At 40.6% G+C, this 27,958-nt stretch overlaps 2 protein-coding genes across 2 annotated transcripts; one reads left to right on the forward strand and one right to left on the reverse strand.

Annotated features, from left to right (window-relative positions):
* Window positions 1–3,867: 3,867 nt before the first annotated feature.
* PWP1 (PWP1 homolog, endonuclein) lies at window positions 3,868–26,537 on the reverse strand. Its single transcript, XM_040234796.1, has 15 exons — window positions 26,306–26,537; window positions 23,922–23,980; window positions 23,608–23,792; window positions 20,220–20,305; window positions 20,024–20,120; window positions 18,352–18,462; window positions 17,431–17,561; window positions 16,576–16,637; window positions 11,410–11,506; window positions 10,678–10,739; window positions 9,099–9,210; window positions 7,052–7,142; window positions 6,833–6,954; window positions 5,019–5,124; window positions 3,868–4,215 (listed from the first exon to the last, which is right to left on the reverse strand). The coding sequence occupies exons 1-15, from the start codon at window positions 26,375–26,377 to the stop codon at window positions 4,106–4,108; spliced, it is 1,503 nt and encodes a 500-aa protein (XP_040090730.1). The 5' UTR covers window positions 26,378–26,537; the 3' UTR covers window positions 3,868–4,105.
* LOC120858614 (elongation factor 1-alpha 1-like) lies at window positions 20,844–22,446 on the forward strand. Its single transcript, XM_040234797.1, has one exon. The coding sequence runs from the start codon at window positions 20,918–20,920 to the stop codon at window positions 22,304–22,306; it is 1,389 nt and encodes a 462-aa protein (XP_040090731.1). The 5' UTR covers window positions 20,844–20,917; the 3' UTR covers window positions 22,307–22,446.
* Window positions 26,538–27,958: the final 1,421 nt, after the last annotated feature.

Here is a 27,958-nt window from a genome sequence, read left to right on the forward strand (position 1 = left end):
TTAACTTGTCACCAGGCTGTAATTACATCCCCAGAACTTAATTTTATAACTGGAAATTTATGCCTTTTGATCCACTTTACCCATTTCACCCACTACCCCCATCTCTGGCAACAACCAGTTTCTAATCTGTAGCGATGAGCTTGAGTGGTAGTGTTTTGGTTTTTTTTAGATTCCACATAGAAGGGAAATCATACAGTTTAATATTTGTCTTTCTCTGACTTACTTCACTTAACATAATGCCCTCAAGGTACATCAATGTCACGAATGGCAGAATTCCCTTCTTTTTTTATGACTAGTTTTTTTGTGTGTGTTTTTGTGTGTATACATTTTCCTTATTCATTCATCCATAACTTGTTTCTGTGTCTTGGCTGTTGTAACACTGCAGTGAACATTGGTGTTACATGTATCTGTTCGAGTTAAGTGTTTTCATCTTCTTCAATTGAATACCTAGATGTAGAATTCCTGGATCATACATTAGCGCTATTTTTAATTTTCTGAGTAGCTGCACCTCCATCCATTTTCTGTAGTAGTTGTGTCAATTTACACTCCTTTTCCCCCAGATTCTTTGCCAACACTTATTATTTGTTTTGATTAATAGTCATTCCAACAGGTATGAAGTGGTATACGATTGTAGTTTTGATTTGCACTTCCTGGATGATTAGTAATGTTGAGTTTCTTTTCATGTACCTGTGGCTTCTGTATGTCTTTGGAAAACTATTCAGATCCTCTGTCCATTTTTAAACTGGGTTGTTTTTGCTCTTGAGTTGTATACGAGTTTTTGATATATTCTGGATCGTAACTCCTTATCAAATATATAATTGCAAATATTTTCTCCCATTCTGTAGATTGCCTTTTCATTGTTTGGTTTCGTTTGCTGTATAGGTGCTTTTTAGTTTGATGTAGTTCAACATATTTATTTTACTGTTGTTCCTCTTGCTTTTTTAACCAATGTCAAGCAAATTAGTGCGTATGTTTCCAGTAGTCATGTATGGATATGAGAGTTGTATTATAAAGAAAACTGAGCGCCGAAGAATGGATGCTTTGAACTGTGGTGCTGGAGAAGACTCTTGAGAGTCCCCTGGACTGCAGGGAGATCCAACCAGTCCATCCTAAAGGAAATCAGTCCTGAATATTCATTGGAAGGACTGAAGCTGAAGCTCCAATACTTTGGCGACCTGATGGGAAGAACTGATTCATTTGAAAAGACCCTGATGCTGGGAAAAGTTGAAGGCGGGAGAAGAAGGGGATAACAGAGGATGAGTTGGTTGGGTGGCATCACCAACTCGATGGACAGGAGTTTGAGCAAGCTCCAGGAGTTGGTGATGGACAGGGAAGGCTGGTGTGGTGCAGCCCATGGGGTTGCAAAGAGTTGGACAGGACTGAGTGACTGAACTGAGAGTTTTATGGTCTCAGGTCTACTGGTCAGGTCTTTGAGTTAATTTTAATTTTTGTGTGTGGTCTAGTAAGACACTGGTCCAGTTTCCCAACAACTTTTATTGAAGAGATTGCCCTTTCCCACTGTATATTCTTGCTTTTTGTAAATTAACCACATGTGGGTTTATTTCTGGGCTGTCTATTCTATTCCATTGGGCTATGTATATTTTTATGCCAGTATTTTGATTACTATAGCTTTGTAATATAGTTTGAAATCAAGAAGCATGTGCCTTTAGCTTTTTTCTTTCTCAAGATTTGACTATTTAGGATTTTTTCTGGTTCCCCACAAATTTTAGGATTATTTATTCAATTTTCATGAAAAATGCCATTTGAATTTTAATAAGGGTTGCCCTGAAGATGTAGACTGCTCTGGTTTATGCATTTCAGTAGTATTCATCTAATCTATGAGCACTGAATATCTTTCCACTTATTTGTGTCTTTGGTTTCTTTCCTCAGTGTCTTAGTTTTAAATGTATAGATTTTTTTACCTCCTTGGTTGAATTTATTCTTAGGTAGTTTATTCTTTTTAATGCAGTTGTGAATGGGATTGCCTTAATTTCTTTTTCTGATAGTTTGTTACTGGTGTATAGAACTGCAACAGACTTCTATGTATTGATTTTTTATCCTGCAACTTTTCTGAATTTATTAGTTCTAAGTTTTTTTTAGTGTCTTTAGGGTTTTTTATACATGTCATCTGTAAACAGTGATAATTTTACCACTTTCTGATTTGGATGCTTTTTATTTTTCTTGCTCTTGCTGACGGTTCCCATACTGCAGTGAATAAAAGTGGTAAGTTGAGGGCATCCTTGTCTTCTTCCGGATCTTCAAGGAAAAGCTTTCAACTTTCCACCATTGAATGTTAGCTGTGGGCTTGTCACATATCGTCTTTATGTTGAGGTACATTCCCTTTGTACCCACTTTGTTTTTGTCATAAATGGATGTTGAATTGTCAGGTGTGTGGGTTTTTTTTTTTTTTTTTGTACATCTATTGCAATGATCCTATGACTTTTTTGTTAATGTGGTCTCATATTAATTTATGGGGTGTCACTGGTTGGTTTGCAGATATTGAACCACTCCTGCATCCCTGAAATAAATCTTAACCACAGAGTATGATCCTTTTAATGTGTTGTTGAATTCAGTTTGCTAATACTTTGTAGATTTTTTGTGTCTGTATTCATAAGGGATATTAGCCTTTAATCTTCTTGTGGCATCCTTACCTGGTTTTGGTATCAGGGTAATGCTGGCCTTCTAAAATGAGTTTGGAAGTATTCCCTTCTCTTATATTTTATGTAAGTTTGAGGATTGGTTTAAAATTTAACTTGTTTAGTATACATAATTCACCAGTGAAGCCACCTGGTCCTAGACTTTGGTGGGAGGTTTTTGATTAGTGATTCAACATTCTTACTAGTAATTGGTATGTTCATATTTTCTGTTTCTTCATGATTCAGTCTTGGTATTTGTTGGTATGCAGTTGTTCACAGAAGTCTATTATCCTGTGTATTTCTGGGGTATCAAGGTATGTAACATTTTCCCTTTCAGTTCCAAGTCCTTATCTCTTTTTTCCTTACTGAGTCGAGCTAAGGGTTGGTCCGTTTTACCTTTCCAAGAAAAGAGCTCTTGGTTTCATTCTTTTCTATTTTTCCTATTGTCTTTTTGGTCTGTATTCAGTTTCCCATGCTGACCTTTTCCCTTCCTTTTACTAAGTTTGGGCTTTTTATTTCTAGTTCCTTGAGATGTAAAGTGAGGTTGTTTGAAATCTTTTTTTCTTGATTGTAGGCACTTATTGCTAGGAACTTTCCTTAACTACTATTGCTGTAGCCTATAAATTATGATATGTTGTATTTTCATTTTCATTACTCGATTTCTTCTGACACATTAGTTGTTTAATCTCCACATTTTTAAAATTTTCCAATTTTTTTATTGTAACTGATTTAAATGTTTTATAAGATTTTAAATCTATTGAAACTTGTTTTTGTGGTGTAACATCGTATGATCTGTGTGTTCTGTTGCTTTTGGATGGAATATTCTATGTATTATCTGAGTCCATTTGGTCCAATGAGTCTCTTACCATTTGCTTTATTTACAAATGTTACATCCACTTGTGGACTGAACCCTTTATCACTTTATCTCTTTTGTTTGGTAACCCTGAATACCATGCTTTGGACAGAAAAGGCATGCCACTTATAGATGAGCAGCACTAAGACTTCTAAATCCTGAGCATTAACTGGAGAACAGTTGGTCAGGAAAAGTATAGTCCCCCATGGACCTACCTCTGTTCATGGTCTACTCTGGATTCTTGGCCTAATCACCACCTTCCCAAGGCCTAGGTTTACCCATCTCTTAAGACTACAGGATTTTCTCCTTTTAAAATTCCATGAAGTACTACTTATTTTACATCCTAGACTACCTGTGACAAATGGCACATTTAAGGAATGAATTTCTAAAAACCTTTTTATTATTCCTTTCAAGAATGCAAGTGGAGCCCTGTATACCACATGCTTGAAAGCTAAGCACAAAGACCAGCCCTGTTTGTGCTGCCACCGTAGCTGCAAGGAGGAATGTCAGGCAGTTTTGGTTCAGTCATTTTGATGGCTGCAGCTACACAGGGAGCATCTTTAGGCCAGCTTTTGAAAACTGAGGCTAAATAAAACAGGAAACTGTATGATCTTCATTAAGACTCCATTGGTGTTTCTGAGCTCCTGTTCCCAAAGGGGCCACTAATAGACGAAGTTCTTGCATTGCCGAGAACAAGCCTCTCTCGTCTTCCAAATGCTTCATTTACTAAAACATAAAATAAATGGTTAAGCAACTACCAGATCAGAAAATTGAGAACCTATAATATAAAGAGACTAAAGTGCAGAAATGAACAATGAGGTTCTCTACTGTGATGGGAAACTCTGTTTTGAAAAACATGTTTAGCACTTTATAAATCGGAAAGTAACCAACTCAAAGTCTAAAATAATGTTCTGAATGAGGTTAACTGTTTTATACTGGTCTTTTTTTTTTTTTTAATACTTTCTTTGCCTTGTCCCAGATTTATTGAATCCACCTTGATAACAAACGTCCAATCCCTCATGAGTGACTCTGTCCTTGCCTCACTATACTTACTTCTGATGATTTCCTGCCTTCATCTCTCTCTGTATCATGGCCACAATAGAACTGTTTTGGATTTAGGACTTGTTTTCTTCAGGAAATTGAAGATTCAGGAATCAGAGTGGGGCTACAGCATTCCAAATTACATCAAAGTAATAGAAGGGAACCTGGCCCCTTCAGGAAAGCTGGATTTTGGGAATGTGGGAGGGGAGATCATGCTATATACCCTTGCAGCTTTCCAATAAAATCTTTCACTTTTAAAATTCAAATTTTGTCATAGATATTTTAAAATTAAAATATGAAGACAAACTTATTTGTGAATATGAACATTTCCAAATTACAATTTGATCTTGTCTGTTTCCTAAGCTGACTGTACTGGAGGATGAACACTGGATCTACCTTTGCTATCTCCCTTGATGTATTCAAGCCACACATTCTATGTTAGCTCTTATAGAACTTATCCAGAAAAAGCAGGAAATTAAGATTCTTACCTGAAGAGACTGTGCTTATATCCCAGACCCGAAGCCCTTCCTTCTGACCTCCAAAAGCATAAATAAATGGCAAATCAGGGCAACAGGAAGAACAGAAGAGAACTCCCTGAGAAGAGAATACAAAGTCAGTGATTTCAATCTTCCCAGAAAGCGCTATTCTCGATTCCCTACTCCTGTCCATTCCCTACTGCTGTCTATAAGACCCTACGATTGAATGTCACTGAAAACCCACCCACCAGAATCTCCTTCAGGGCTCCTGTAAAGGTCCTTCACAGTCAAGTTGGCGGGATTATCTCTGTGAGAATGGGTGCAGTTCTGACCACTCAGGCTCACATTGCTATTATAATCTAATAGGGATTTCCTAGTAAATCTAATCTGCTTAATACTCCCAGAAACTAATTCTCCTTTTTAAGTTATAATGCTATAGTACAATCATTTAAAAGTTTAATGTTTTTTTAACTGTATTACTAGATAACATATGCATCATAGCCTTTCCCTTCTCCAGGGGATCTTCCTACCTCAGGGATTGAACCCAGGTCTCCTGCATTGCAGGCAGATTTTTTTACCAGCTGAGCTACAAGGGAAGCCCAAGCATACTGGAGTGGCAAGCCTATCCCTTCTCCAGGGGATCTTCCTGACCCAGGAATTGAACTGGGGTCTCCTGCATTGCAAGCAGATTATTTTCCAACTGAGCTATGAGGGAAGCCTACATGCATCATAGAAAATATAAACAAGAAGTATAAAAATAACTCTGAGAGAATCAGCTGTTCATGTTTTGGGATAGGGTCTTCTAGATTCACATATGTGCATTCAACACTTAAGTATTTATGTATCGGATAATACTATAAAAACTGCTCTGTAGGGTGGGGAGGGATGTTCAGGATGGGCGGGGCATGCATACCTACGGCCAATTTATATTGATATATGGCAAAAACCATCACAATATTGTAAAGTAATTATCCTCCAATTAAATACTTGGAAAAAATGCTCTACACAACTGCCTACCCACATTTTAAAATACACACATTCATGTATACAGTTTTAAACAGCTGTATAGTGTTCTATGTCTACAGTTGAATTTTTATAATGCCTGGTATACACTATATGCTCAATAAATATTTGATGGATTATTTAATTCTAATCATTTCTAAAACTTTTGCTACTATGTAGTAATTTCAGTATAGTAAGAACTACTAAATAGTTATACAAAGCTGTAGGTGATAAACTGACCTCAACAGCTGTGGTACCCAAAAGGTTCATGATTTTCAGAGATGGGCTTGATTTTAAGGTTAATAAACTGGAGCATACAGTTACCAGCAGGGAATGGGGGCAGGGGTAGGAGTTAGGAAGTGACGAGCACACTGCTGCATTTAAAATGGATAACCAACAAGCACCTACTGTAATGCACAGGGAAGTCAGCTTAATGTTATGTAACAATCTTAATGGGAAAATAACTTGAAAAAGGAGATACATGTGTAAGTATAACTGAATTACTTTGTTGACACCTGAAACAACATTGTTCATCAACCATACTCCAATGTAAAGTTGTTAAAAAAAAAAAAATTGTAGCCATTCCACTTCTGTCCTAGAAGACCACCTCCTCCTCATCTTGGTTTTCCACAAGCAATTGTTAATCATGAAAGTTGGAAAAGGAACCAGACAGTCATTGATGTCTCCCCAAATTAGAAAACCCAGAATTTGACTAAGCCCCAAATTAACTTCCCAACAAATCCATATTCTTTTGTGCAGGGATTCCTAGAGAAAAACAATAGATCAGAAACAGAAAGAACCAAGATGCCCACGAGTATTCTTACCATTTTCATATCCCGAGAGTGAACCAGACTTGGCCTGTCTCCTAATATGTCCCAGATCTTCACGTACTTGTCTGCTGATGCAGTCACAAGACAGCCCTTGATTTGACTGCTTAGATCAAGACCTAGAGGAAGATAAGACTTGTTCAGGGACTCTCACTTTGAAATAAATTTACTTCATCATAGGTTAACAGGAATGAAAGAAACCATATTCTTGCTCACCAGAAATTTCATCATTGTGTGCGTTAAGTGTAAAAATTGGCTTATCTGAACGTGCATCCAAATTATATACAAAGCCGTCATCTGTACTGGCCTGGAAAGAGTAAGCACAGCAATGTTATGTGACAATAAAACTTAGCAATGGGTAAATAGTATAAATCTTTGTGAAATCATCTATGGATCTTACATACCTGAGACACTTATTAAAAATTAACATGGACATAAAGAATTCACTTGTGGTAAGCTGAGTTGGCTCTTACAAGGACTAGTTTAGCTGACATGTCTATTAGGCAGGTACGTATGAGTATGAAGCAATGGTAGCTGATACAGACTGGAGTCAGAAATATGGTGTTACAGAGGTAGAAGTTACATCCATGAGAAGAGAAGGGATTTGCTCTGTGAGTGCAGAATTTAGAGCATCATGTAAGGACAGAGACCTGGAGAGCATACCACTTAAGGTAAAGGGTGAGGAGAAGCTCACAGAAGCCAGAATCAAAGAGGGAGGAGAAAATAACAAGCCAAGGAAGCAGGGCTTCTAAATAAAGTAACAACGCTGTCAGTATTTTGGCAAAGAGGTTTAATCAGAAAAGGACTGAAAGGCAGATTACAGTTCCACTTTCAAGAAAGGAAGAGAAAACTTTGAAGGGATTAAGAGGCAGACCTGATCACTGATGGGAGACGGAGACTTGAGCCTATATACAGGCCAAGGGCAAGAGTCAGGAAAGAGTGGCAAAAAAAGGGACAGCTGATGCAGTTTTATAGGTGGGGCTATGATGGGCACGAAAAAGGAAAAGGAGGGGCATTTCATCTTTTGAGACTTGACAGATGGAGGTATACCATTTTATCTTGATTACTTTCCATTTCCTTAAATATTTGTGATTTTAGGACTGATAACCATGTGGCAGCACATAACCTAGGAAATGTGTGCACCTGCCTGCTGAGAGCCAGCTTTCAAATATAACTGGGACTTCACTTGAGCGAACTGCAAGATGGACTGGCTTGAGGTGGCTCAGGCTGGGGACTGCGTGCGCCTCTGCACAGGGTTGAGATGATACGCCCCCAGAATCACAACTGCAGGAACCTTAATGAAACTTCACATATTCAAAGAAAGCTTTTTTTTTTTTCCCCAAAGAATTCTGTCCTTCATTTACAAAGCACTTGATATTTGCTTTAGGAAAATTAGGAAATACATGATACCTTCTCTTCTGGATAAAAGCTGGGATTTTATTTTTCCATGAACTGAATATCAGTGGTATCTTTGGATGCAACATGGAAAACTGTTCTCCTGCAGATATTATAGGTATTCATAAAATGATCATAAACTTTCTTCCCATCTGGGAAACAGTGGTACATTAGTAAGTGTTAAGTCACTCAGTCGTTTCTGGCTCTTTGTGACCCTATGGACTATAGCCCACCAGGCTTCTCTGTCCTTGGAATTCTCCAGGCAAGAATGCTGGAGTGGGTTGCCATTTCCTTCTCCATAGGATCTTCCCAACTCAGGGATCGAACCTGGGTTTCCTACACTGCAGGCAAATTCTTTACTGTCTGGACCACCAGAGAAGGTATATTAAGTGCTATATTAATTAAACATGCTAGCATTAGCATCACTGGAGCTCCATTTAAGTAGTAATATTTAAATAAAGGAAAATTTTCTTGAACTGATTTAATCATTGGAAACAAAATGAATTTTTGTGATTTTAGTACTGATAACCATGTTAGCAAATAACCTAGAAAATATGTGTGCCTGCTCAGTATTTGTCATGCTCAGTATTACAAAATAATTTTACAATGATCAACTAATTATTACAACTAAAAAATGTGGTATGCTTTGGAATGGTTGGAAATTAGCAAAGTTATTTACATGTTTACCATTTTTCTTTTATGGTGAATTCACTGTTCTCTTGTTAAAGAGATCTTTAAAAAAAAAAAAAAAAAACAAAACCCCAAATGCAAATACTTCACACTGTTGATGTAGAAAAAGCTTTTCTACAATGGAAGTAGAGAAAATAAGTGATTAATAATCTATTAACAGTAATATGCGTATTCTTACCAAAAAATGACAAGGTGAAAAGTGATTCCAAGTCACTCTCTCGATCTGCCCACTGAAACGCCACATTCGGTGGCTCTCCTCCGGACTTCGGCAGTCATACAGAGCCACGGACCTGGGCGTGTTCAGGCAAAGTTAGGAGTTCAGTACCCACCACCATGAAATCAAGATCCAGTTATTTACCGCCTATTTTAAGGTTCTAAAAGAACAGATGAATCGATTTTTACTAATTGGTGAACTCAGGTCCCGTCACTTGAAGACACTGGTGGCTCCAGATGTCACAGTGGCCTTGACCTCCCCCAGATTAATCCTCTACTTCCAAGATGAATCGTCCCTATTTCCCAAAGAATAGGACAATTTCTAATTTGTCATTCCCCAATACTGTTCAGAGCCAGTCTTAGCCACATTTACTTTTTACAAGCAGGTTACCGTGTTGGGGGAACAGATAAATGAAGTGAAGTGAAAGTTGCTCAGTCGTGTCCAACTCTTTGCGACCCCATGGACTATACAGTCCATGGAATTCTCTAGGCCAGAATACTGAACTAGATAGCCTTTCCCTTCTCCATGGGATCTTCCCAACTCAAGGGTCGAACCCCAGGCTCTCACATTGTAGGCAGATTCTTTACCAGCTGAGCCACAAGGGAAGCCCAAGAATACTGGAGTGGGTAGCCTATGCCTTCTCCAGTGGATCTTCCCAACCCAGGAATCGAACGGGGGTCTCCTGCATTCCAGGTGGATTCTTTACCAACTGAGCTATCAGGAAAGCAGGTAACACTTCTCAGCCACATTTACTCTCTACAAGCAGGTTACTGTGTTGGGGGAACAGATGAATAGTATTGTGTAGTTTTGCATGAATCCCAGCTACAAAAGGATACAGATACAAAATAAAAGACTGCAACTTAGTTTCTGTTTCACTAGCTGCCTCTCCCATCTCCCATCTCTAAAGAGCACACACATGATTTGGAAGCCCCCTGTGATGGACTGCAGTGGCCCCAGTTCTTCCTCTCTCCCCACATCCGTGCCTTCTCTCAGTGATCCAGGAATTCCTCCCCTTTTCTACTCCATGTGATGTCTGTTTTGGCCTACAGGAAGCCAGATATGTAGTAGGTCTGAGCCCATGTCTAAGAGGCCTTGGTGTCCCTGCTTGTACTCCTCACCGTGCTGTGGCAACATATGTGGACTAGCCTGCTAGTTTTAAAAGGATGTAAAACAGGAGAGTTTCTGGGCCTAAACAAGTCGAGATTAGTAGAGCTATCAGTTGAATCTACCCTTGATCAGCTCAACCTTGCAGAGATCAAGAAGCAAATAGTCATCGCTTAAGACACTGAATTTTGGGATGGCTTGCTTCAGAGCAATATCCAACTCACACACCCTCTAAAAATTGAAGGAGTAGTTGGGAATTACAACAGAACCATATTCCCTTACAGACTGAGAGGATCAAGCTGAAAGGACAAATGAGTACTACTAAAGATTTAAACACATAAAAGCCACAGTAATAAATTCTATCTGAACACTCAGTGATACTTTCTAATTAGTTCAAGAGGAAAAAAAAAAGACAACAATTCCTAAAATGCTTTCTTACTTATCATATGATCCAGAAATCAGGGTCTGTGCTTCAAATGGATGAAACTGGAGAGTCTGGACCTAAGAGAAAGAAACAAATTAATAGATAAATGTTTGTTTGGTTTTGGTATAACTGCCTAATACGTGATGGGAATCAACTTAGCAGTGTTCCTACAAACTCTTTCCTTTGAAATGTTTTATATGAAGAAGAAATAAATGTATTATATAATTAAAAGGACAAAACCTACTTCTAAATAAAGGCTGATACTTAAAAGACCCAATGCAGCATTCCCCAAATTGTGCTAGGCAGAATACATATGTCCCTCAGATGTTAAAGTATAGTCAGAAGAAATAGGGGAGTGGTCAAACTTACTGGGCAACGCGATACGTTCTGAAGGTTTCACAACATGCATTAGCACGTTAGATTCCTGGGTTCTGCAGTATCATCTGTTAAAATTCTTTAACCCCATTACATGACTGAAACCCTTCACCCCTTTCTAGGAGCCTCTGTAAAAATGTTGCAAAGCACTAATGTTCCTAGTCACTTTACCTTTCTGCACCTATTTTTGCAAAGCTCAAGAGGATAATAGTTATAACTATCGCAAAGGGCTCTCTGAAGATCCAGTGGGCTAGCATGTCAAAGCACTTTGTAATTCACAAAAAGTCATATATAAATGTTTGGGATTATTTGTGGTACTTAATACATGTCCCAGCTTTTTTAGAATCCCCTTTATCCACAAACTCACCATACCTTGTCTGTGTGTACGGCAAGGCTAGCTGCTGGCTTCCCCAAGGACATATCCCACAGAATAACAGTGTTATCAGCTGATGCACTGGCCAGCACATTTCTGAGAAAGGGAGGAAACAAATCGTGTAATCTTTTAAAAATCAAGACCATTACATGGAAGAATTCCGCTTATAACCCTACCAAAAAATAAAACACATAGGAGTAAATTTAACAAAAGAAACCAAGATTTTCAATATACTGACAGGTGACCCAGAGGTTCTGACTTGCAGCTAAGTTTGGGAAATACTAACCCACAACATTCTCAAGTCCATTTCCCCAAACAATTGTAACTCTGTAGAGGTCCGAACACAAATGAGAAGACAGGATATCCTTCAGTAAGCTAGCACTCTGGGATCTTCCTTAGAATGCTCCAATTATGAAGTGTCCAGTGTAACAGAAATGCTTTTAAAAAGCTGTCTTGGGTATTCAAGTTTGTTCTTCCCCTCTAAGTAATTTGTACTTACCTTCCTTGCCTCAGTAGCCCCTCAAACCAACTGTACTATTAGGAAATAAGTAATAGGTAATAAGTATAAAAAAATACATGGATGACATCCAAAAGAATTAAATTGAACTCTTACAGAGTATAGAAAAATTAACTCAAAATATATCAAAGACTTAAACCTAAGAGCTGAAACTATAAAACTTTAAGGGGAAAATCTTCGTGACAGTGGATTTGCCAAGGATTTCTTTGCTGTTACACTAAAAGCACAGGCAACAAAAGTGAAAATGAAATGCACCACATCAAAATGAAAAATTTCTGTGCTTTCAAGGACACTTCAACAGAGTTAAAGTCAATCCACCGAATGGGCGAAAATATTGGCAAATCACAAATCTCAGAAGAGATTAATTTTCAGAATATATAAAGAACTTCTACAACTTAACAGCAAAGGGGATCTTCCCAACTTAGTGATCGAACCCGGGTCTCCTGCATTGCAGGCAGATTCCTTACCATCTGAGCCACCAAGGAAACCACATTTCATTCATTTATAACAGCAAAACCAAGCAACTAAAAAAATGGACAGAAGGATTTGGACACACATTTCCTCAAAGAAGGTATACAAATGGCCAACAAGTACTTGAAAAGATGATTGACATCACTGGTCACTAGGGAAATGCAACTCAAAGCTACAACGAGACACCACTTCACACCAGTCAGGATGGCTACTACAAAGACAAGAATAACGAAAACAGCAAGTATCAAGTGTTCAAAAGGATGTGCAGAAACTGGAATGCTTGTGTACTGCTGGTTGGAAGGTAAATGGTGCAACTGCTGTAGAAATCAGTATGGTGGTTTTTCAAGAAGTTAAACGTAGGAATACCATTAGCTCCAGCGATTTTAATTTTAGCTGTATATTCAAAAGAACTCAAAGGAGGGACTCCAACAGATACATGTAAACCCATGTTATTATACGCATGTGAATAACACCAGCATTATTCACAAGAGCCCAAGAAGTGGAAACAGCCCATAACAGATGGATAAACAAAATATGGCATATGGAATATCAGGTCCATGAATCAAGGCAAATTGGAAGTGGTCAAACAAGAGATGGCAAGAGTGAACATCGACATTCTAGGAATCAGCGAACTAAAATGGACTGGAATGGGTGAATTTAACTCAGAGGACCATTATATCTACTACTGCGGGCAGGAATCCCTCAGAAGAAATGGAGCAGCCATCATGGTCAACAAAAGAGTCCAAAATGCAGTACTTGGATGCAATCTCAAAACGACAGAATGATCTCTGTCAAACCATTCAATATCACAGTCATCCAAGTCTATGCCCCAACCAGTAATGCTGAAGAAGCTGAAGTTGAACGGTTCTATGAAGACCTACAAGACCTTTTAGAACTAACACCCAAAAAAGATGTCCTTTTCATTATAGGGGACTGGAATGCAAAAGTAGGAAGTCAAGAAACACCTGGAGTAACAGGCAAATTTGGCCTTGGACTGCGGAATGAAGCAGGGCAAAGCCTAATAGAGTTTTGCCAAGAAAATGCACTGGTCATAGCAAACACCCTCTTCCAACAACACCACAGAAGACTCTACACATGGACATCACCAGATGATCAACACCGAAATCAGATTGATTATATTCTATGCAGCTAAAGATGGAGAAGCTCTATACAGTCAACAAAAAGAAGACCAGGAGCTGACTGTGGCTCAGACCATGAACTCATTACCAAATTCAGACTTAAACTGAAGAAAGTAGGGAAAACCAATAGACCATTCAGGTACGACCTAAATCAAATCCCTTATGACTATACAGTGGAAGTGAGAAACAGATTTAAGGGCCTAGATCTGATAATAGAGTGCCTGATGAACTATGGAATTAGGTTCGTGACACTGTGCAGGAGACAGGGATCAAGACCATCCCCATGGAAAAGAAATGCAAAAAAGCAAAATGGCTGTCTGGGGAGGCCTTACAAATAGCTGTGAAGAGAAGAGAGGTGAAAAGCAAACAAGAAAAGGAAAGATATAAGCATCTAAATGCAGAGTTCCAAAGAATAGCAAGAAGAGATAAGAAAGCCTTCTTCAGCAATCAATGCAAAGAAATAGAGGAAAACAACAGAATGGGAAAGACTAGAGATCTCAAGAAAATTAGAGATACCAAGGGAACATTTCATGCAAAGATGGGCTCGATAAAGGACAGAAATGGTATGGACCTAACAGAAGCAGAAGATATTAAGAAGAGGTGGCAAGAATACACGGAACAACTGTACAAAAAAGATCTTCATGACCCAGATAGTCATGATGATGTGATCACTAATCTAGAACCAGACATCTTGGAATGTGAAGTCAAGTGGGCCTTAGAAAGCATCATTACGAACAAAGCTAGTGGAGGTGATGGCATTCCAGTTGAGCTGTTTCAAATCCTGAAAGATGATGCTGTGAAAGTGCTGCACTCAATATGCCAGCAAATTTGGAAAACTCAGCAGTGGCCACAGGACTGGAAAAGGTCAGTTTTCATTCCAATTCCAAAGAAAGGCAATGCCAAAGAATTCTCAAACTACCGCACAATTGAACTCATCTCACATGCTAGTAAAGTAATGCTCAAAATTCTCCAAGCCAGGCTTCAGCAATACGTGAACCATGAACTCCCTGATGTTCAAGCTGGTTTTAGAAAAGGCAGAGGAACTAGAGATCACATTGCCAACATCCGCTGGATCATGGAAAAAGCAAGAGAGTTCCAGAAAAACATCTATTTCTGCTTTATTGACTATGCCAAAGCCTTTGACTGTGTGGATCACAATCAACTGTGGAAAATTATCAGAAAGATGGGAATACCAGACCACGTGACCTGCCTCTTGAGAAATCTGTATGCAGGTCAGGAAGCAACAGTTAGAACTGGACATGAAACAACAGACTGGTTCCAAATAGGAAAAGGAGTGCGTCAAGGCTGATATTGTCACCCTGCGGAGTACATCATGAGAAACGCTGGACTGGAAGAAACACAAGCTGGAATCAAGATTGCTGGGAGAAATATCAATAACCTCAGATATGCAGATGACACCACCCTTATGGCAGAAAGTGAAGTGGAGCTAAAAAGCCTCTTGATGAAAGTGAAAGAGGAGAGCGAAAATGTTGGCCTAAAGCTCAACATTCAGAAAACAAAGATCATGGCATCCGGTCCCGTCACTTCATGGGAAATAGATGGGGAAACAGTGTCAGACTTTATTTTTGGGGGCTCCAGAATCACTGCAGATGGTGACTGCAGCCATGAAATTAAAAGACACTTACTCCTTGGAAGAAAAGTTATGACAAACCTAGATAGCATATTCAAAAGCAGAGACATTACTTTGCCGACTAAGGTCCATCTAGTCAAGGCTATGGTTTTTCCTGTGGTCATGTATGGATGTGAGAGTTGGACTGTGAAGAAGGCTGAGCGCTGAAGAATTGATGCTTTTGAACTGTGGTGTTAGAGAAGACTGTTGAGAGTCTGTTGGACTGCAAGGAGATCCAACCAGTCCATTCTGAAGGAGATCAACCCTGGGATTTCTTTGGAAGGACTGATGCTAAAGCTGAAACTCCAGTACTTTGGCCACCTCATGTGAAGAGTTGACTCATTGGAAAAAACTCTGATGCTGGGAGGGATTGGGGGCAGGAGGAGAAGGGGACGACCGAGGATGAGATGGCTGCATGGCATCATGGACTCGATGGACGTGAATCTGAGCGAATTCCGGGAGATGGTGATGAACAGGGAGGCCTGGTGTGCTGCGATTCATGGGGTCGCAAAGAGTCAGACACGACTGAGCGACTGAACTGAACTGAACTGATGTACAATGGAGTACCATTCGGTCTTAAAAAGGAAATCCTGCTATATGCTACAACATGGATGAACCTTTTCTAAGTGAAATAAGCCAGTCACAAGAAGACAAATACTATATGATTTCATTTATAAGAGGTGCCTGGAGGAGTCGACTCAGAGAGAGAGAAAGTAGAATGGTGGTTACTAAGGCATGGGTGGGCAGGAAATGGGGAGTTCCTGTTTATTGAGCATACAGTTTCAGTTTTGGAAGCAAAAAAACTTCTGGAGTTGAATAGTGGTAATGGTTGCACAACAATGTGTGAAATGTACAGAAAAACTGTACACCAAAGTGAAAAGTGAAAGTGAAGTCACTCAGTTGTGTCCGACTCTTAGCGACCCCATGGACTGCAGCCTACCAGGCTCCTCCATCCATGGGACTCTCCAGGCCAAGAGTACTGGAGCGGGGTGCCATTGCCTTCTCCAAAACATGGTTAAAATGATATTTTACAAAAAATTAACATGTGGACAAGATGTTGTCAAAACTAAATGAAGTGAGAAAAATGTCTTCCATGCAGTAACAATTCTACACCACTGGCACTGCAACCGCAGTACATGCTGTTTTTCCCAGCGGTGCTGGAAGAAGGGCACTTGGTCCCCAACCATGTAATGAGCATCTGCTAAGTGAAGAGACGGCAGGTGAGGTGGGGGTTGCAAGGACACAGACAGCAGCATTCCTGCCTTCCAGCAATGTATACTGCAGGGAAAGAAAAGAAAACAAGGACACAAAGATGTGAAACACAATGTAGAGAGATTAAATGAAGACGTGAGGCAAAACCACAGTGGTTACAGTCTTTAGCAAGCCTTCAAACAGTATTTCTTCTTACCTGACCAGCTTATTCCAAGAAAGGTCAAGGACAGCATGTGTATGCCCATCTGCTGAGGAATTCTGTAATAATTGTTTAATTACTTTTGGTATTAAAGCATACCCCCAATAAAATTGGTTTCTTAATTTGAAAGATTCTTTAAAACTTTAAGATTATTTTGATCTTAGGTAAACTTGCCCCAAAATCTAGGGAAAGAAACACCTTGTCTCCCTCTTACTTCAGAGATATGATAAATGTTCTTTACAGGGAAGAAACTATAGTAGTTCTTAATCTGTTATAATTCTATAAATCAACCCCCAACCCATCTCTCTCCCTCACCAAAAATGTAACAATTTTAGAAGCTATAGGAATACAAAGATATTTAGAATTCAACATACTCAAGGATAAAGAGAAACATTTTAAAAGTTAAAAAAAAATAGCATATTAGTGTGAATAGCTACTATACATAAAGAAGGATCATAATCTAAGAGTAACTTGTCTTGTGTAAGGATGAATAATGTGCCAGTGTGCTGCTGCTGCTGCTAAGTCGCTTCAGTCGTGTCCAACTCTGTGCGACCCCATAGTCAGCAGCCCACCAGGCTCCCCTGTCCCTGGGATTCTCCAGGCAAGAGTACTGGAGTGGGTTGCCATTTCCTTCTCTAATGCATGCCAGTGTAGGTTTTATATAATCAGAAATCAATTTTTCCTTGGATGGGCTTTTTGACACTAGAAACTACAGTAACTTTGTAACTACCTTATCTTATTCCACCAAAACCATCTAACTGAAACAGTGTTCGTTCTCAGCTCCTGTTCCCACCTCCCCCCAAAGCTATTTCTATTTATCATTAGAGTTTAAATATCTATTAGCTTGTTTACCTTCTTTCCTTTCTTTTTCTTCTTTTTTGACAGCTTACTGCCAAGTGTGAAGACTGGCTCTAGAGAGTCCACTATATCCAGGTCCCACACTTCAATAACAGGGGTCATGTTTCCCACAGCAATGTAATTTCCTACAGGAGGAAATGATACATTTGTGATTTAAAAAATAACTTCTAATGAAATACATTACACTGCAGACTGACTGAGTCATGGCTTAGAGCAAGTTCTCTCAAACTCTCATGTGCCTGTACATCACCTGGATGTTGTTAAAATGCAGATTGTTTCAAGAAGTCCTGGGTGGGGCCTTAAAACTGCACTTGTAACCAGCTTCCAGATGGCAGCAATGCTGCGCTGCTGGTCCTCAGATCACAGTCTGAGTAACAAGGACTCCTCTTGGTCCCAGGGTCTTCACTGGTATAATGACAGATCCTTCCTACCTTCACGGCTGTGGTGAGGATGAGGATTTGACTAGATCATGAATGAGACAAGCTTTGCAAACAAGACGTGAGGTGTATTAACAGTTTTTACCTTAATTATTAAGTGTGATGGGGCAATGAACAGTGTGCAGCTATGGCCAAAGGGACTAAGCTAAGAGCCCAATTCTCTCTTCATTCCAGTTCTACTTGATGTTTTCTGAAAAAGGCCGTGCACTAAACTCTACCTGACGACACTGGACACAGCATGCCAGTTTATACTGGGTTTTCAGGAGACCTCCTCACAGTTCTGAGCCCCCATCAGGCGCTGTCCTTCTGCCTAGTAAGCCCGTTGAAAGTCTGGAGACATACAGACCCCAAACAATTAAATGGCTGTGGTCTGAAAACTAACTTCATAAAACATCAACCACAAAATAGATGACATGTGTAGCTGGGAAAAACACACAGGAGTAGAGCCACTGAGCAATCTTTTAAGTTTTCTAATTACCAGTTGAGTCATCTGGGCTAGGATCAAAATTTAGCCATTCCACACTCAAAGGGTATGCAGACAACAGGATATCATGGTGGACATAAAAAGAATCTTCTTCTTGATTATAAACTGAAAAGATTGGGAAAAGAGATTTTATTACGTCAGAGTAAGAAATCATATCCCACTCAAAAGAAGAGAGACTCCCTTTTAAACCTATGGCAGTCACTTGCTTAAAGTCATACATTTAAATACACTTAAAGTGATGACATTAAAGAAATTCCAAAGTATGTACTGCTAGGCAAAAGGTTTTCATGTCTAATATATTCTTAGTACCTGGGGAGCCCCAAAGGGGAACAGAAACACTGACAGAGAATTTTCATCAGGCTGAATGCTCCATCTGCATGTTCCCTGGCTAAAACGGTCCAATCTTCTGGACCACCAACCACAGAAAACGTTCACAAGGCCTCCATTAGAAGTGCTTCATCCTAGTTTATCTTTTAAATCTCTAGTTGGTCATAAGTCAGAACAAATCAGTACTGCAGAGAAATAACTCTTAGTTTCAGAAATTTAAATGCTTATCAAAAGTTGCTTCTTTAATATTATTAAAATCAGTAAGAAATCTTAAAAATTATATAATGAAACACTGATAAACATAGAGCCTACATAACCAGAAATTCTCCCCTAATATGCTTTTTACTAGAAAGAAGCAATTTAAGATGAGCTAAGGATTAAAAAAAAGTTCTTCAGACCATGGTATTTGGGGTAGATCTTGGGACTAGCAGATTCTATGTAATGTTCTATCACATCACTTTATGATGAGAAAGTGTGTTCAAAATTAACAGCTTGTGGTCCTGTAAGAATCTCAACCACGGTCAATGTACTCAGCTTACATTTTAAAGAAAGATGATGATGAAGCCTTAAAACAATCTTCTTTTGACCATGTCTTTTTATTATTCAGATTTAGAGAGAAATTTTGAAATTATTCCTGAACAGAGATACATCACGTAACTTGGAGATTCACACCAAATCCAAATAAAACATATCATTAATGACCTAACTTAGAATGAAACAGGAATACAATTACTTCAACTTCTCAGCCCCTGGGTGATAACTCACAAGATTCAAAGGAATGACTAGAGTAAACTTTCAAATGAGAATGTATAAAAATCAGTGATGACTAACTGTAATAGTTTCAATTTTTTGAAACTGGAATTGGTCTTTAAAAAATTCCACCAACATGGTTTACATTTAAAATATGTAAAAAGTTCAAAGATAATTAGAAGAATAAATTCACATTGAAATAATTGATATTTAAAGCCTTTTTGATTGTATAAATAGATCACAATGGGCCATGGGATAAAAATGGCCTAATTGATAGGCTTCCTACAGGGAAACTTAAAGGCTGTAAAGAAATCCAAGTTAATAAATAGAGTATGAGTAACCTAGAAGGTGCCAACAAACATTAAGCCCAAGGGATTTAATTTTCATACTATGTAACTGTGTTTCCTATAAAAAAAGGTATTAACCTAATAATCTCTTTAAGCTTCAAAATTTTAAGACAGATAAATAGAATCAACTAAAATGAGATAAAACAGGACTTGGTGCCTAGAAATCCATAGTAGTCACTACAATGTTTATTTTAATATCACTTAAATGCAGGACCTTTTAGAAAGAGATGTATTCTGCTTACCATGCACCTCTAAATTGCACTGGTCCTGTTCAGCTCTACCACAAACTATGAGATTGTCACTGGGCTTAATCAAGAAATCTTCTCGTTCATATTGCTCCTAATGGAGACAGAAAAAGTCATTGATTAGAATCAGCTATTTGGGAAGGTTTTTCAAACACTTAAGGAGGATAATTAGAAAAACCACATAGGTATTTACCGTATCTTTCAGAGTGACGTAAGGATCTTGATCATTACTCCCATAGACTGTAAGACCCAAGAGAGATTCACCAAGAGTTTCAGCATCTATAAGAATTCATACAATGAAATGAATAAGCCAGTCCTTTTGACTAAAGCATACTTCCTAAGACATGGGCTTCTCTGGTGGCTCAGACAGTAAAGAATCTGCCTACAATGCAGGAGACCTGGGTTTTAACCCTGGGTCAGGAAGATCCCCTGGAGACGGAAATGGCAACGCATTCCAGTATTCTGCCCTGAAGAATTCCATGTACAGAGGAGTCAAGCAGGCTACAGTCCATGGGGTTGCAAAGAGCTGGACACAACTGAGTGAGTAAAATACACACACATTCCATCTTTAAACTTAGATCCTACTGTCTATTTCATAACTAACTCTGAATCATTTATAATTGGGAAAGGAAATAGTAGATAATAATAAATAGAAATTTAAAAGCCATTTACTTTTGGCCCTGGAATGCACATCTAATAGTCTTGAAATATATATTCTTCCAATACAAGAATCAACTCAAACCAAGAAACTCCCTTTTAGAAAATATCAGAACTCTACTCAGATCCTCTAGCTTGCTCCTTGTAATCATTATTCAAAAGTGCTGCTTTTTCACAACGGGTTTGCCGCCAGGACACAGGTGTCGTGAAAACCACCGTTAAACCTAAGCCAAAATGGGAAAGGAGAAGACCCACATCAACATCGTTGTCATTGGGCACGTAGATTCAGGGAAGTCTACCACGACTGGCCATCTGATCTACAAATGTGGCGGGATCGACAAGAGAACAATTGAAAAGTTTGAGAAGGAGGCTGCCGAGATGGGAAAGGGCTCCTTCAAATATGCCTGGGTCTTGGATAAACTGAAAGCTGAACGTGAGCGTGGTATCACCATTGATATCTCCCTGTGGAAATTTGAGACCAGCAAGTACTATGTTACCATCATTGATGCCCCAGGACACAGAGACTTCATCAAAAACATGATTACAGGCACATCCCAGGCTGACTGTGCTGTCCTGATTGTTGCTGCTGGTGTTGGTGAATTTGAAGCCGGTATCTCCAAGAACGGGCAGACCCATGAGCATGCCCTTCTGGCTTATACCCTGGGTGTGAAACAACTAATTGTTGGTGTTAACAAAATGGATTCCACTGAGCCACCTTATAGCCAGAAGAGATACGAGGAAATTGTTAAGGAAGTCAGCACCTACATTAAGAAAATTGGCTACAACCCCGACACAGTAGCATTTGTGCCAATTTCTGGCTGGAATGGTGACAACATGCTGGAGCCAAGTGCTAATATGCCATGGTTCAAGGGATGGAAAGTCACCCGTAAGGACGGCAATGCCAGTGGAACCACCCTGCTTGAAGCTGTGGATTGCATCCTGCCACCAACTCGCCCAACTGACAAACCCTTGCGTTTGCCTCTCCAGGATGTCTATAAAATTGGTGGTATTGGTACTGTCCCTGTGGGTCGTGTGGAGACTGGTGTTCTCAAACCTGGCATGGTGGTCACCTTTGCTCCAGTCAATGTAACAACTGAGGTGAGGTCTGTAGAAATGCACCATGAAGCATTGAGTGAAGCCCTTCCTGGGGACAGTGTGGGCTTCAATGTCAAGAACGTGTCTGTCAAAGATGTCCGTCGTGGCAATGTGGCTGGTGACAGCAAAAATGATCCACCCGTGGAAGCTGCTGGCTTCACAGCTCAGGTGATTATTTTGAACCATCCAGGCCAAATCAGTGCTGGATATGCACCTGTGCTGGATTGTCACACAGCTCACACTGCTTGCAAGTTTGCTGAGCTGAAGGAGAAGATTGATTGTCGTTCTGGGAAAAAGCTGGAAGATGGCCCTAAATTCTTGAAATCTGGTGATGCTGCCATCGTTGATATGGTTCCTGGCAAGCCTATGTGTGTTGAGAGCTTCTCTGATTATCCTCCCCTGGGCCGTTTTGCTGTGCGTGACATGAGACAGACAGTCGCTGTGGGTGTCATCAAAGCAGTGGACAAGAAGGCAGCTGGAGCTGGCAAGGTCACCAAGTCTGCCCAGAAAGCTCAGAAGGCTAAATGAATATTATCCCCAATACCTGCCACCCCAGTCTTAATCAGTGGTGGAAGAACGGTCTCAGAACTGTTTGTCTCAATTGGCCATTTAAGTTTAATAGTAAAAGACTGGTTAATGATAACAATGCATCGTAAAACCTTCAGAAGGAAAGGAGAATGTTTTTGTGGACCATATGTTTTATGTGTGGCAGTTTAAGTTATTAGTTTTTAAAATCAGTACTTTTTAATGAAAACAACTTGACCAAAAATCTGTCACAGAATTTGAGACCCCATTAAAAAAAGTTTAATGAGAAAAAAAAAAAAAAAGTGCTACAGAGAGGTGGCCTCATAGACCTAGAAATAAACAGGTCCCTAAAACACTGGTATCAACACATTAAGTGTTGCCTGGTCAAAGAAAACTGTAAACTGATGAGCCTCATAAAGTTAAGTGGGTTTCTTTATTGCAAGATATCTCATAATTGCTGACAGGCTAACTTGCCCAGTGAATCTGAAAGAGGAGATACTACCCTTTACACCAGATTTACCTCAAAGTGACATTCTTTCATGGCATGTCTACAAAGGTGACGGAGTAGACCTCAAGTAACATAAAACTCAGGAGAAAGAAGATACTCTCAATTTCCGGGAGAAGCTACTTTAAGGGGGCAGGGCTCTTAGGTCCTGAACATCTGACAGGTAACAGATGGGAATTTCTATGGGACAAGGCCGACAGAGCCAATACTCGGGAGGGGATGGAGTGTACTAGGAAGCAGTGTCTTCATGGCTTTTCTCTGGGCCAATTCGCTCTTCCTTCTCTGTAATTCAATGGTACTCTGTCCTAACAGGAGGGAAGCAACCCAGAGTCCAATGGGAAAAAAGTATCCTCTGCATCTGAGGAAGTACCCTGAAAAGCATGAAGGTTTTAGAGTCAGAGGCCACTCAAACCTCAGCTCCATTATTCACCAGCTGCGTGACACTGGTCAAGTTATTTCATCTCTGTAAGCCTGTGTTTTTCTGTAAAATGGAGGTAATAATTTCTCTCTCATTATTGCAGATAAAGAAAAATGAATTACAGATTAACCACTACTTATAATAAAATATACAATACTAATTTTTTTTGTTTTGTATTTTAGATCTTAGATAAGTGGGTTGAACTGATTTTTTTAAACCAGTTTAGGAAACATGCTGTCTGCCTTGAGCCTTGACCCAGATTATCTGACTGACATAAGGACAACAGGATTTCAGAGTAAAGCTTTGGAACCCTGTAACAAGTAACATGATCTAATGCACTGAGTTTGGACTAAAAACCAGTATAAGTGACTAAATTCTAACCTGGGTCGCCTTCCTCGTCATATTTATCTAAGTCGTACTCGGCCAGCTCGTCATCATCCAGCGTCCTGTCACCTTCGGGGTCGCCATCCTCCGGGGGCTCCCGTGGTCGGGCCTGGGTACGAGCACTCTGCATGCCATCCTCTGAAGGATCGCCGGCTTCCTCTTCATCACTGCCACCTTCTTCTCTACACCAGAGAAAAAAGAAAAAGATCAGCCAAAAGACACCGTTCAATAATAAGAGCACCCTGTTATCATCGTTTAGGATTTACAGTTCATCTAGACTTGACTACAGGAATCAACATTCCCAAACTTACTGTAATTTTTCCTTTGCTTCAGCAATGAGACGTTTCACTTCTTCTTTACTAAGTTCTACCTATAAGAGAGTAAACATTTCATTATGATATATTTAAGGAAACCATTTTAAAGTCTCTGAATTAAAAAGACTGCAAACTAATCTAAAACATGGTTTTAAGTTCAATGCAGGATACAGGATGCTTGGGGCTGGTGCACTGGGATGACCCAGAGGGATGGTATGGGGAGGGAGGTGGGAGGGGGGTACAGGATTGGGAACATGTGTACATCCGTGGCGGATTCATGTTAATATATGGCAAAACCAATACAATATTGTAAAGTAAAAAAAAAGACATCAGGCAAGAGACATCCAAAGTCAAATATCAATCCAAAGTCTCTAAATTTAACGTAAATGGACTTCTGACATGTCCTTATAAATTAAGATCCCTTCTCACCCAGAACTGTTAAAAAAATCCTGTTCTCTCCAGACTTTTTTTTAAAAAAGATGGACTTGTATAAACTGCCTTCTATGAGAGCTCATCTCATTTTCTCCTGATTACCTCCGCTCATTGGCCATTTCTCCCCACTGCCCATGGATATTCCTGAACAAACCACTCTTGCCTTCGTGCCCTGCTCTCTTCCCTGGTGTCACTGCCAAGCATTCACTCCCTGTGCTGTCGCCACCTCGCAAAGCTCGTTCTCTCTGAATGGATTACTCCAAACTTTCCTTTCTCTATCCCTGTACACTGCAGGTCCATTTTCTGACTGTCTATAAGACTCTCCACTTGGACATCCTGTTCAAAACTGGTCATCCTCTTTAGTGCCAAACTGTAAGCTCCTGATTACTGTGTTCCATCCATTCTTGATAGATGATGAACAAATCAATCACCCAGTCTGTACCAAAATGCCTTTAATAATATAGAAATTCTATTGGATAACTCCAGAAACTAAAGATTCTTAAAATTTTAATTAGGAGATACTTATTTTTCTAATTTTTCTTACTGGTTTGAATTTTTCTTTCTGGGACTTTGTAGAATAAATCCAATTTCTTCTTCCTACAAACTCTTAAGCAACAGTTCCCAAATCTGTCTCACATTAGAATCACCTGAAGGACTCTTAAATCTCAGACTATACTCCAAACTAAATAAATCACAATACTTGGAAGCTGGTAGTTTTTGAAGCTCCCCAGGTGGTTTCAATGTGTGGACGTGTTTGGAAATCAGTGTCCTCAAGTATTTGCAAGTCTCTGGTGCCCTTTTAACAACTCTTGCTTTCTTCAATAATTTTTAATATATTATTTCCTGTCCCTATTCTATATGCATGCTCAGTCGTGTCCGACTCTGCAGTCGGATGGACTGTCCTCTGCCAGGCTCCTCTGTCCATGGGATTCTCTAGGCAAGAATACTGGAGTGGGTTGCCATGCCCTCCAGGCGGATCTTCCCCATCCAGGGATAGAACCCCCCTCTCTTATCCTGCATCGTCAGGTGGGTTCTTTACCATTAGCGCCACACTGAATGCCTACCATGTGCCAAATGCTGGCGAAACTGGAAAATTAAAACAGTCTATGTCCTGGTGGAAGTGGCTCAATAACCTGAAACAAACGCTACCCCGCCCGTTTTTTTCATTAACGTTTATCACTGACAAAGTATTATATATGCACATGTCAACTCCATAAAGGCAGGGACTTTTCCTGTTTTGTTCATGCCATTCCCAGGACCCTGAACAATGCTGGGAACAGAGAAAGCACTTCGTTAAGTATCTGTTGAATAACGTAGGTAATCTCGGCTACAGACTCAGTCTCTCCTGTAGGCTTTTCCCCTTCATAACGTGTCACCGTTTACCTCTACCCGCCGCCCCCCATGGCCTCATCAACATTTCATTTGCACTACTGCGAGAATTCCTAATTCAATTCTCGAGCTCACGACACCGTAGTCTCCACACCAGTTTTTCTACACCACGGATTTCATCCAGTTCATTCCTCTAAACGCCGAGCGGAGGAGGGGAAAGTGGAGTTTCACATACGTGCCCCCTTTTCCCGATTTGCCTGAAAACGCACTAGGGTGACGGCAGACTATGTGGCGTCGTCAAGAGGTCTCGCTGGACGTTGTCAGCAAGCACCATCCCGCCTCCTTCCAGCCCACGAGGTCCACATGCGTGCGAATCGCCGGGGGTGGGGTGGGTCGGGCTCGGGGGGAAGGGACGGCGAGGAGGCGCCTGGGCCAGGAGTCCCAGACCCTCGGAACCACGGCCCCAGCCACGACAAACAGGCCACAGCCGGCCCCATCCCCCGTCAGTCCCACCAGCGGCGCCAGGGCCGCGCGTTCCCGGTCCAGGTTCCCAGGCGGCGCTGACCCAGGATGCTACAGAGAGGCCGCTCCCCCTATTCCTCGGAGCGACCGGGCCTCACCTTGTCTGGCGTCTCTTTGGCCACGCCGCAGCGGACCCAGGCCACGCACGTCACCTGGCGGCTGCGGTTCATGGTCCTCAGCTCGATGCCTCACGCTACAGACTTGGCCCCGGCGGGTCTGGAAACCCCACCGCCCTTCGGCCAGCACGCTCGGTGAAGGGCTCCCAGCCGCAGCTTGGGGCAGAGCGCAGGCGCCGGCGGCCACCTGCTCCTTAGGGGTCGGCGCCCGCTTCTGACGTCATTCGAAAGCGGCGAACGGGAAAGGGGTGGGGAAAGATTTGGTATCCGAGGCAGCGGAGTTAGGAGGGTTAGAAGTCCACCAGGGCCAGACTGCTGTGTACGGTGGTGTGAATGGATTTTACAAGACATCCGTGACGATGTCTGCGGGCTTCGTGGGGGTAATGAATAAATAAATGAAATTAGAACTGTAAAGGTCAGAGCCAAATTTACACCAACCTTTATTTTGCCTCCATATTCTTAGAGTTGACAATGGTAGAGTTTTAGGTTTGTTTTTAAAAGCTTTCTCCAAAATGAACTTTTTTTTTCCTTCTCTGGCCTGGCGGTAGGGCTTGTGGGATCTTGGTTCCCCAAGCTCGGCAGAGCAGTGAAAGCCCCAGCCTTACACTGGATGACCAGGGAATTCTCCTAAATGAATTATCATTTCAAGGAGATAGTTCAGCCATTACATTTCATTACATTCTTGCATGTTACTTATATACTAAGTACAAGGTAGTGGTTGTAGCAGCAGCAAACACAAAGTGCTTGATATATACAGGAGGCACCATTTTAAGTGCTTTATGTAAACTTGGTAACTTCTTAACGCTTTGTGGGAGATCTTAGGGGGAATATTATCTTTCCCAAGGCCACACAGGTAGCAAGTAGCTAGGATACTGTCAACTACAAATTGGCACTTATCATGGGCACTTGCTTCCCTGGTGGCTCAGATAGTAAAGAATCTGCCTGCAATGCGAGAGACCTGGTTCTGATCCCCGGGTTGGAAAGATCCCCTGGAGGAGGAAATGGCAATCCACTCCAGTATTCTTGCCTGGAGAATCCCATGGACAGAGGAGCCTGGTGGGCTACAGTCCATGGGGTTGCAGAGTCAGATATGACTGACCAACTAACACTTTCACTCACTGTGGACACTTGCCATCTACCTCTACAAAAATTAAATCATGATGGGCTTCTGTAGCTGCTGACCTTCAATACACTGTGAAACTAGTTCAGGGTGGGGAGCAGAAACGAGGCTCTTTGTGCTGGGAAAAACTGGCAGGACAGGTCATCAGGTAGTCAGATATTTTCAAGAGCTGATTTTCTTGGCTGTGTGACCCTGTCTTGTCACTTGCCCTCTCTGAGTTTTCATCTCTCTCCCCTACATCTGAGACTGGCAAGCAAAACAGGAGGGTGGTTGCTATGGAGAGAGTGGTGGCAAAGAAAACTGGCAGCATATGCTCTGCCCCAGTTTTATTGTCAGAATGGACTGTCCACATATGGGGTCAATTTGTGGGCAGTTTGCAACACATTTTCCTCACATACAATAGTTTGCTTGGTTTTGCAACAATATTGATGAAATATGAAAAATTACCTCCATTTAATTTTTTCCAATATTTTGGCTGCACCATGTGCCTTGCAGCATCTCAGTTCCCTGACCAG

This window comes from Oryx dammah, unplaced genomic scaffold (genome assembly GCF_014754425.2).
Source record: "Oryx dammah isolate SB20612 unplaced genomic scaffold, SCBI_Odam_1.1 HiC_scaffold_29, whole genome shotgun sequence".
Classification (NCBI taxonomy): Eukaryota; Metazoa; Chordata; class Mammalia; order Artiodactyla; family Bovidae; genus Oryx; species Oryx dammah.

Coding starts and splice junctions, on each gene's coding strand:
- LOC120858614 (XM_040234797.1), top strand. CDS start 20,918: ATGGGAAAGGAGAAGACCCACATCAACATCGTTGTCATTGGGCACGTA.
- PWP1 (XM_040234796.1), bottom strand. CDS start 26,377: ATGAACCGCAGCCGCCAGGTGACGTGCGTGGCCTGGGTCCGCTGCGGC. Junction 10,740..11,409: donor TTGCCGTACACACAGACAAG/GTATGGTGAGTT, acceptor TCTTTCTCTTAG/GTCCAGACTCTCCAGTTTCA. Junction 7,143..9,098: donor TTTCACCTTGTCATTTTTTG/GTAAGAATACGC, acceptor TACTCTTTCCAG/GCCAGTACAGATGACGGCTT.